This window comes from Ursus maritimus, unplaced genomic scaffold (genome assembly GCF_017311325.1).
Source record: "Ursus maritimus isolate PB19 unplaced genomic scaffold, ASM1731132v1 scaffold_24, whole genome shotgun sequence".
Lineage (NCBI taxonomy): Eukaryota > Metazoa > Chordata > Mammalia > Carnivora > Ursidae > Ursus > Ursus maritimus.
The window spans coordinates 34,998,103-35,008,603 of record NW_024424897.1 but is presented as its reverse complement, the minus strand read 5'-3'; the positions used below and the strand labels follow the sequence as shown (position 1 = coordinate 35,008,603).

At 43.8% G+C, this 10,501-nt stretch overlaps 2 protein-coding genes and 1 long non-coding RNA gene across 6 annotated transcripts in view; 2 read left to right on the top strand and 1 right to left on the bottom strand.

Annotated features, from left to right (window-relative positions):
- On the top strand, positions 1-5,790 carry LOC103667316. The gene is made up of 3 exons (XR_569734.2): positions 1-46; positions 160-888; positions 5,616-5,790. It is a non-coding gene; the product is annotated as an uncharacterized LOC103667316 (long non-coding RNA).
- Positions 5,791-6,258: 468 nt separating this feature from the next.
- PIGW (phosphatidylinositol glycan anchor biosynthesis class W) overlaps positions 6,259-10,501 on the bottom strand; it is a 4,948-nt gene continuing 705 nt past the window's right edge. Inside the window, exons 1-2 of one of the 4 annotated variants that reach the window (XM_040640941.1) lie at positions 9,948-10,043; positions 6,259-8,090 (exon numbers count right to left, since the gene is read on the bottom strand). In XM_040640941.1, the coding sequence (XP_040496875.1) occupies positions 6,570-8,078 (1,509 nt within the window). In that variant the 5' untranslated portion in view covers positions 8,079-8,090; positions 9,948-10,043 and the 3' untranslated portion in view covers positions 6,259-6,569. The other 3 variants (XM_040640940.1, XM_008695446.2, XM_008695445.2) reach the window with 3 other exon arrangements.
- MYO19 (myosin XIX) overlaps positions 10,155-10,501 on the top strand; it is a 34,462-nt gene continuing 34,115 nt past the window's right edge. The window contains exon 1 of the mRNA XM_040640936.1: positions 10,155-10,267. The gene's annotated coding sequence lies outside the window, so the exon portion shown is untranslated. The remainder of the gene's footprint in view (positions 10,268-10,501) is intronic.

Here is a 10,501-nt window from a genome sequence, read left to right as displayed (position 1 = left end):
GCTGACTCAGGGCCCACCCGAGGGTCGAGGCCCTGGGAGGACTTCGGTAAGTGGGGAGGAGCTGAGGCTTCCCAAGTCAGTGGGAGCGGAAAGCAGGAGTGAGGGAAGGGGAGACGAGCGTCTGGAGGGCGAGCGAGAAACTCCGGGCTTGGTTTCCAGGTACTGGACGCCGCTTTCCCTGAACACCCTGATTCACCAGGAGCCTGCCGCATCACTGCTTCCTTGACTGCGATTGCGTCAAGATCCCGCCGAGGGAAACTATTGAAGTGCTGACGGTTTTGCGTTGTAGTTGCTACACTAGAGGCATATGGAAGACTATGGGAAGAGGAGGCTCGTAAACCCCCTAGCCAGAGAAACTTCTTGGGCCGGGTTAATATTAACTTAGGGACTTGGGACACGGATTCCCCTGGGCAAAGTACTGGGACGGGCCAAAGGCCCTTCCCTCTGACCCTCTCCTGAGAAGCAGAGCCGATGTAAAGGCAGTTCATCTACGCTCTGCGTGCTGCCATGTACCCATTTCTTACCTTGAAGGCTTTGGAGGCCTGTTGTAAACTCAAAACAGTTGTTGGGAAGTACTTGGCCTATGAAAGTCTTGATGATTTTAAGGATAAGTCCATTTGCTGCTCTTAGAATTAACTAATCCTGATGACAGATCGGTATTTCCTGGTAGAATGGGCTAGAGCAATGATATTGGTCTTTAAAAAATATTTTCGTCATCACCTAAATCTTAGACTCGCAACACCTGAAATCTTAGAGACTCGCAACAACAAAAAACCCCGCAGCGCATCTTTAGCCATGTTGACTTATGACATTGTGTTGTCACTGTTAGGTTAGCTGACATAATAAACTGGAAGAACCATTGTTCAGTCCCAAAGGTGTGATCATCCAGTAAGTATTATTTGTGTCTTTTGGTCATGTTTGGAGAGCCGAACAACGTGATCGTTATCTTAGATCCAATAGGCATATAGGACGAGCATTGCAGCTTCTGGCAAGTTAGACTACATAGCCAGACTTTGGATTTTTGAGAGAATCTTGTGTTTTATGTAAAAATATTCCTCTAAGGAAAAAAAGAGTACTGTGGCTTTTAATACCTAAAGGTGCTCTTATAAAGACTATATTAATTAACGTACCTACCTTATACCTTCTAAATGTCTTCTGGGTTGTGGTTGGTAAAGGACATTGAAAATGACAAGCTCAATATATAGGTGCTAATTTAAATAACCTTGATTATTGAGTACGCACTGGGTACTAGCAAAGAATAGAGTTTTCACCCTGGGGGATTTAAATCTTAAGTTAGAAAAAGCATTAAAGCCCAGATTTAAACATAATGATACCACAACGGTCTCTTTCCATCTGAGGTTACTCTCCCTGATCCGAATTTGTCTTTTATCTGTAGGTAATCTCTACACCCTGTGTGGGGCTCAAACTCACAACCCTGAGATCAAGAGCTGTATATGCTTTACCAGCTGAGCCAAGCAGGCACTTCTGGATTTGTCTTTTATTTTATTTTTTTTAAGATTTTATTTATTTATTCATTCGACAGAGATAGAGACAGCCAGCGAGAGAGGGAACACAAGCAGGGAGAGTGGGAGAGGAAGAAGCAGGCTCATAGCAGAGGAGCCTGATGTGGGGCTCGATCCCACAACGCCGGGATCACGCCCTGAGCCGAAGGCAGACGTTTAACCGCTGTGCCACCCAGGTGCCCCTGGATTTGTCTTTTAAATCCACTGAGTACGCTGCTTCGTATCTTTGGACTTCGTATCATAGGTATTCAACGAATATTCACTGTAAGTTTAAAAAGGTGGATAATTTTCTATGTAAGTTCTTGAGGAGGTAAGGCAATAGCCTGAGTGCTCCAAATATGATAAAAAATATTCGAGGAGAAATGCTTGGAAAATTATTTCACTGGAAAACAGCTTTTAGAAGTTTTAACTGCGTATTTTCTTAGTTTTAGAGTAGGCACTCATTTTCACTATTGGTCTAGCTTCTGCTAAAACAAATACTGCTGAAGCAAATATTTCATGACTAAGTATCTGCCTTTAGAGAGGTTAACTCTAATTGACAAAATAAGTTATTACTACATAAAAAAGCCAGCTGTTGCCGATTTTTACATTTCAATATAGGCATTGTGAAAGGCAAGGTTGAAGGATTTGAAAGGCCAGGAGAACCCAATCAACAGGAGAGGACATTTTGCTGGTACATAGTAACAGTTGGAGTGATGGAGAGATAATAAATTATCGACGAAATACCTTTCTTTTTCTTATTAGATTCCCAGCGTGCAAGAGCCAGCCACAAAACTCAAGCATAAATGAGATAGGACTATTTTCCAAGCAACCTAGGTTTAAAAGAAATGAAGAGTACTGATTTATTCCTTATGTTATTTCCTATATTCATAGACTGTACATAAACTCCTAGGGAGCAAAATAAGATTTTGTATGATTTATACATCATATTGAACACCAATGCTCAATAAAAATAAAACGTCATCTTCTAAACACAAGTTATTGATACGTGTTGGTAGATAACTCCAGTTTAAATTGTGTAAAATTAAAGTGATATGAATGAGTCACTTCCTGGAGGTCATCAATAGGATAAAGTCATAGACCAGATTATATTCTTCCCTTCTCTATCCCCCTCCCTTCTCTGTCCTCAAAAATTGATAGTTGAGGGGTACCTGGCTGGCTTAGTCAGTGGAGCATGTGACTCTTGATCTCAAGATTGTGAGTTCGAGCCCCACTTTGGGTGTAGAGATTGCTTAAAATCTTTTTTAAAAAATTGATAGTTGAGGGGCGCTTGGGTGGCTCAGTTGGTTGAACGTCTGCCTTCGGCTCCAGTTATGATCCCAGGGTCCCGGGATCCAGCCCCCCATCGAGCTCCGCAAGCTCCCTGCTGCGGGGAGCCTGCTTCTACCTCTCCCTCTGCCTGCCGCTCTGCCTGCTTGTACTCCCTCTCTCTCTCTCAAATAAGTAAAATCTTTTTAAAAAAATTGGTAGTTGAAAAGGGAATTAGCCAATTAGAATACCTTTTGTTGGTTTCACTATAATAACCACGTTGTTTTATGTGGTAGTACAGTCAATTGCAGAATGTTATTTAAATTACCATGGTTGTCCAAATCTGAGAATCTGTGAATTTGGTTTTCTTTTTCATGAGCTGACAGTGGGAAGTTTTGTTGTGTCTGTTAAAAATGGAGACATAGTTTCCCCACTGAAAAAAAATTTCTTTCAAGGGAAAATAATGTCCGCAAGTTAAAATACAAGCCCCTTGAAGGCAGGGACTTTGTCTTATTTTCTAAGTTGTTTCTCTGGCACCTATACCTAGTACATTGGAGCTCAATAAATCTGGGCTGAATGATCTTTTCTGTAAACCAGAGCCTAGTCAGAATGGTGGTTTTTTTTTTTTAACTAATTCTTCTTTTTTTATGAATGCTATTTCATTAGCTTTCTTTTACATGACTTTCATAATTGGAGGTAGAAAAAAACAGTACACTTTGTTCTTTTAAGTTATGATTCAGTATCCATAATTGAGAGACATAAACTTGAGAGAATGTAAATCTCGAAAAGATGGAGCAGTTACCGACAAGCAGCAGACCAGTTAGACAACATGTTCATTCAGTCATCAAATAATTTAAATTACTTTTTTTTTTTTTTTAAAGTAGAGAGAGGGAACACAAGCAGGGGGAGTGGGAGAGGAAGAAGCAGGCTCCTAGTGGAGGAGCCTGATGTGGGGCTCGATCCCATAATGCCGGGATTACGCCCTGAGCCGAAGGCAGACGCTTAACGACTGCGCTACCCAGGCGCCCCTTAAATTACTTTTTTTTAAATGAGGGAACAGTATGTTTAGCCTCCTCGTCCTTCCTCTGAATGCTTTGAACAGGTAAGTCGTGGGGTATTAGCACTGTGACATTGCAAGAGAACCAATCACCTTTCCTAGTCATGCTTAATTTGTATGCTGTAATCTTAATGGTTAAATTTCAAAAATCTTTTTAATTGAAAATAGAATCTTATTTTTGTTTTTATAGCTGCATAACTGCTCAACATACTGATTTCTTTAGGGAGAAAATTCCTTTCAATAATAGATAAACTCCAAATATCATTGATTATAGTTGGCACAAATGCCACATAAATACTAAATTAGCCATCCTCTATGTAACAAATTGAAGTAAACTAATTAGTGTAATAACATGACTATATTTAACAAGTTCGGGAATAAAATAAGTTTTTAACCAATTTAGAGGCAACTGATTAAAACAGCAAATCCAAAATTTAATGTTAGAGGAGGCTCTACCTACACCACACAAATAACCCAGATTCCTTACCAAGTATAAAATTAACTTGAGCGTTCTGACCCTTGACTGCTTCTGCAAAGATCAGATTTTTCCTTGAAAATAGAACACAACAGAAAGGCAGATTTTAGTTGATTCTTTTTTTTGCCCACTTTTTAATTTATTTTAATTTATTTTTTATTTTTTAAGTAGGCACCATACCCAGCGTGGAGCCCAACACCAGCACAAACTGACAACCCTGATACCAAGATCTGAGCTGAAATCAAGAGTTGAACCCTTAGGGGCGCCTGGGTGGCTCAGTCATTAAACGTCTACCTTCAGCTCAGGGCGTGATCCCAGAGTTCTGGGATCAAGCCCCACATCGGGCTCCTCTGCTGGGAGACTGCTTCTTCCTCTCCTACTCCCCCTTCTTGTGTTCCCTCTCTCGCTGGCTGTCTGTCAAATAAATAAAATCTTCAAAAAAAAAAAAAAAAAAAGAGTTGGACCCTTAACCAACTGAGCCACCCAGGCACCCCCTTTTTTTGTCCACTTTAAACAATATACAAAGAACATTATAATTGGAAACTAAAGATTTTGTGTTTTTTAAATCTTAGATTTTGAACAGCTGGTTCAAAGGTCTGCTTAGAACTTTTAAATGACTCAAATTCCCAGTAGGATATTAAACAATATAGCCTTCATTGCATTAAATTAGCCTAGTACTTGACTTTCTCACTGGTTTTTCTTTCCCTTTTACATGGTAGATTAAATGAGGTATGCCTGATATGGTCCCTGCCTGCCTCTCTAGCTTATAACCCACGCTCTCCCTTTTTCTGAGCTCCAACCTTGAGTTCCAAGATGTGCAATTTTCCCTCCTAACCCAGGAGCTTTGCTGAAGGATTCATTCTACCTAGAATGCTGTTTACCCCTTCCTTTACCACATTTTAACTCATCCCATCCATCAGCTCTAGCTCAAAAAAATACCATCCAGGGGTGTGTGTACCTGGGTGGCTACGTCGGTTGAGCCTCAGACTTGATCTCAGCTCAGGTCTTGATCTCAAAGTCAGTGAGTTTGAGCCCCACGTTGTGCCCTGTGCTGGGTGTGGAGCCTACCTTAAAAAAAAAAAAATCTGGGGGCACGTGGCTGGCTCAGTCTGCAGAGCATGACTCTTGATCTTAGGTTGTGAGTTCAAGCCCCCATGTTGCCAGTAGAGATTACTTTAAAATCTTAAAAATACCATCTGTGGGGAAAACATTGATAATGCTAGATCAGCTCTTAATTTGACACTCTTGGTAACCTATACTTAATGACTTAACAGAGTTTATAATGGTTGTTCAATGTCTTGTTTACCCACAGGTTTACAAGCTCCAAGATACCAGGAAAGTTATCATCCCTAGCAGAGTTGGCTAAAAAAAATTAGTAGTCCCAATTATTGTCTCATAATTACTACTCGTGTAAACTACATTGTACAATTCAGTCCATTCTTTGGCACATTTGTTTTCTGACTTTATAGTATATAAGAATTTGTCAACGCCTGCTTTCTTATTTTTAGGCTTTTTTTAAAAGGTTAAAATTGAGGAGTGCCTGGGTGGCTCAGTAGTTAAGCGTCTGCCTTCAGCTCAGGTCGTGATCCCAGTGTTCTGGGATCGAGCCCCGCATCAGGCTCCCTGCTCAATGGGAACCCTGCTTCCCCCTCTCCCACTCCCCGTGCTTGTGTTCCCTCTCTCGCTGCCTGTCTCTGTCAGATAAACAAATAAAATCTTTAGGAAAAAAAAATAAATACAAGAAAAGGTTAAAATTGAGCAGTAAGGAAGTGTTGACAAGGGTGCCTTGGCTCCTGTCTTGATCCTGGGGTTCTGGGATTGAGCCCTACATGGGGCTCCCTGCTCAGCGAGGGGCCTGCTTCTCCCTCTCCTTCTGCTTGCCATCCCCCGTGCTTATGCTGTCAAATAAATAAAATCTTTAAAAAAAATAAGTGTTGACAATTTCACGATCATGCTGAGATGTTTTAATATAAATTTTATTATAAAAGTCATAAAATAAAAAAATACAGAATGGTTTGTGATAGAAGATGGAAAGTAAATATCCTCCTTCCCACCATCTAGTCTCAGTGTCACGACTGCAGTTTCTTTAAAATTATATGGTGTTGGGATACATTAAAACAGTAAGCATCACTACTATTTTAGAGGATTGAAACTCAACTCTATAATATAGTTAACACTGGGTTGCCAAAAGCCCATTTTCTTCACATTTAATATTCTTCCTCATTAAAATATTTTTGTTAACACAGGTACTTTGTACCTATACTGATTACCAAAATTTTATAGTCTTATCTCGCAAGTGTAACACGTATATAATTAAACAGTTGGTAAACATATAGAGATTGAGCACAATTAAGGCCCACAAGGTACTGCTATGTAATGTATCTACCAACAGGTTGATCAGACCAGTAGTTATATTTGACAGCAAGAAAAAAGTTAACTGGTTTCTGTTCATAGCTGTGATTAAACAAAGACTGGGTTCCTTTCTTTCAGCTTCAGAGACTAGAGATTCTGAATGCTTTTTATTTGTGGCAGACAACTGGACTGGTTTCCAAGAACATGGTACTACGGCCCCTTTAATTAGAAATTTGGCAAAACTCAAAATTATATCACCCAGTAATAAACTACTAAGAACGATCAGGCTAGAAGCAACTATCCAAATACAAAAGGCTAAATTGGCCATTCTCCGAGATACCACTTCTACATTTACCTGAACTATGTAGAGAGATATGAAGAGGCTAATAGCTGTCAGCAGAATATAGTATGTTCCTTTTATCCAGTCTTTGACATGTGATCTTTTTTTAAGCATATATGACCCTGTTTGCACACCAGCCATATGAATTGCCACATACCCCAAGGTAGAGATTATTCCTTCTCGGTTGGCATTTAATAAGCCAATCCTTGTACCACTACCATCAGTGCCATACAAAATTAACCTTTTCAGTGGGGTAAAGTCAAGGGCTAGCTGGTACAACACAATAATAATGATGGCCACAGTCCAGGATTTATTTAGAGGAAGAATAATCAAAAGCAGCGATGTTAACACTTTCACAACTATTAAAGTAAAGAAAAAGTTCCAGTGAACTCCATACTCAGTTAAATGTTCCTGATAGCCTATGGATTTTATAATGACTAATCGTCCTACTCCTAGGAAGACTAATGGCCAAACAGAGTACAGTGACTTTGTAAAATAATAAAATCTGGACCCTTCCGTGTATTTTCTCCTAACCTCTGGACAAACCATTGCAGTCCCAAAAATAAAACCTCCTACTCCAAAATCCATTGCTCCTGTCCCATAGAGCTCAGTTTTGGCAAATCTTCTGGGAAATAGTGGGAAGTCCACAGCCAAAATGGCAACAGCAGTAAATGCACTGTTAATTACACGGAAACAAGAGATGGCTGGAACGTATTCCGATTCTAGACTGATTTTCAAGAATTTGTCAAGTATTTTCTGGACAGGCATTCTGGCACAGCAAGTTCTCCTGCAGTATATTTGATAAAATAGCCCTGCCCCAAGGATAATTACAGCAAGGTGCTCAAGGAGGACAAATGAAGACAAAATGGTCAAAGTGGCCACCAGGGGAACTATTAGGAAAACAAAGTCAATGAAGAATCTAGTTCTCCAGGTATGTGAAGACCACAAGAGCTGTGAGAGAATGATCAGGAGCCCTCTGCACAGAATACAGAATGCAGGTAAGCACAGGCCCTGGGTGACTTCCAGCACGCTGGTTCCATTGTGGTTGCTGACAAAAGCTTCCTTCATCTGCTTTTGAGACATTTTTTCTTCTTCCTGTGAAAACAAGAGCAAAGGGATGCATTGGGAAAACAATGTTCTTGTGGAATAGGCATATATATGTACTCGACTTAATTTTACTCTTTTTAAAGATTTATTTATTAGAGAGCAGGGAGGGGCGGAGGGAGGGAGAAACTTTAGCATACTCCTCACTGAGCTCAGAGCCCCATGGGAGACTTGATTTCAAGACCTTGAGATTATGACCTGAGCTGAAACCAAGAGTCTGGCACTCAACCAACTGCTCCACTCAGGGGCCCCAATATTATTCCTAGATTTCAGAGCAGAACTTTAGGTCTAATGATTTCAAATCAGGGCAGGAACTAAAATTTGTGATTTTCCCTCCCAAGGATTGTGGGAAGAAGCCTAACATACATCAGGATAAGAATGTTGGGGCACCTGGGTGGCATACTTGGTTAAGCATCCCACTCTTGGTTTCAGTTCGGATCCTGAGAGATTGTGCCCCACCACCAGCTCTGCGCTCAGCACAGAGTCTGCTTGAAATTCTCCCTCTCTCCCGCTAGTGCTCTCACTGTCTCAAATAAATAAATCTTAAAAAAAAAAGGGGGGGTGCCTTGGGCTCAGGTCATGATCCCAGTGTCCTGGGATCAAGCCCTGCCTCCCCCTCTCCCTCTGTGCTCTCAGGTAAATAAATAAAATCTTAAAAAAGGGTAAAAATGTCATGCTAATTAATAGTATGCAATTATTGGTTAAAAAGCTGTAGCTATTGTCTATAAGGGAGACTCACAAAGTTAATTTGGGATAAGAACCCTGAAAATGGAATCACAGTCGGATAGGAATTCCTATTATAAAGCATAGGATATGCTATTAAAATTTTCTAAGGCAAAATGAATACATTTAACTAATGACTTAAAGTCGAATCAGAGAGGGACAGGGAGAGAGAAGGTAAGTACACCTTGGAGTTGGGAGACCTTGGTTTGTGTGAAGAGCCTCTCTGAACTCGCTGCCTCCAGTATAAAATACTAGTCCTTCGGCGACACCCTGAGCCCTAGGCTGCTCCCTACCTCATTGACAGCCAGGCTTTCATGTTAAGGTGTAAACGGATAGAACCGACGCTAATCCTGGGGAAGGGGAGGGGGGAGGCTTGGGCGTATAGCACACGCTAGTGTTCGTGGTTTCTAAGGTATGTAAAACACCTCTCTCATATTTCAATGTCTATAAAGTGACATACAGAAAGAACACGTTTGTTGGCCAAATCAGAACCATGTAAAACAAATGAATGCATGCATGCCTGACGGCCTGTCTGAGCCAGCAGCAATTCCTCACGATAACAAACCGATCTGAATCGACTGGCTTTTAGGAATAAAGGAGTCCTTTTCCTGACTGACACGCATCACGGCCGCGCCGGCCCTTACACCTCACGTGCCTTCGGTGTCCCGGCGCCCTGGCAGCCGGCCGTCTACGCAGGTTCGGCTGCACCGCTCCCACCGCAGCCGCAGAGCCATGAAGGAGCGACGCGCTTCCGCCTACCGAGCCGCGCTTCCGGCCGACGTGGGGCGGCCTGCGCTTCCGGGCCGGCTGATTCCGCGCGCCCGCGCGCGCCCCACCCAGGACCCGAGCCCGTTTCCCAGCCGCGAGGGTTCCCCACGTCTGTTCTTGCCTGTGGTGGGCTTGCTGCGCCCAGGTCCGTCCGAGGAACCGGAGCAGACGCGTCACGCGCTTCACCGCCGCCCCTCGAACCCCACGACTTGTCTCTCAGAGTGGTGGGGTCAGAGGACCCGGCTCAGTGTTCGACCACGGCGTCCTCTACTGAAGGACCCCAGGCCCTGTGAGGCCCCTGTCCCCCGCGCCTCTGCCGCCGGAATACGGGAGGCCGGCGTCTCAACCCCATCTTACCCCAGGTTCTCCAAATACTTTGTCCCAGCTGGAGAACCTAACTCCGACCCCGGTGTCCAGAGCGGCCCACGTGCGCCCCGCGCCCAGTGCGCGCCCCACCCCGGGGGAGGAGCCGCCTGGCTCCCGGCCACTGGGCCAGAGCGGCAGCCGGGCGGTGCGCTCCGGCGGTCCCGGCTTCCTCTCCTCCCCGGCTCGCTCCCGCCCCCTCCTCTTCCCTCCCCTCCCCGGCCTCTTCCCGCCGTCTCACCCAGCCCGCCCGTCTGCCTTTCCAGTCGGGCCTGGCGGGGGCCGCGCACTCGGCGGCTGAGGCCGTGGGACCGGTGAGTGTCACCCCCAGCCCAGGTCCGAAGCGCTTCGCGACCCCGAAAGGGCAAGGAGGCCGGTTTGCCCCCGTAGAGCGGAGGAACGGGGGGCATCTTCCTCTCCGTTTTCCAAAGCGCTGTTTGCCTACCCTTTCCCATTTCCTTTTCGACTATCTCGTTTCTCAGCAGGAGGTCGCCCAGCTCTTGGCCCTTGCCTAGACCGAGAACCTTTCATGGTCCCCCCCCCCCCCC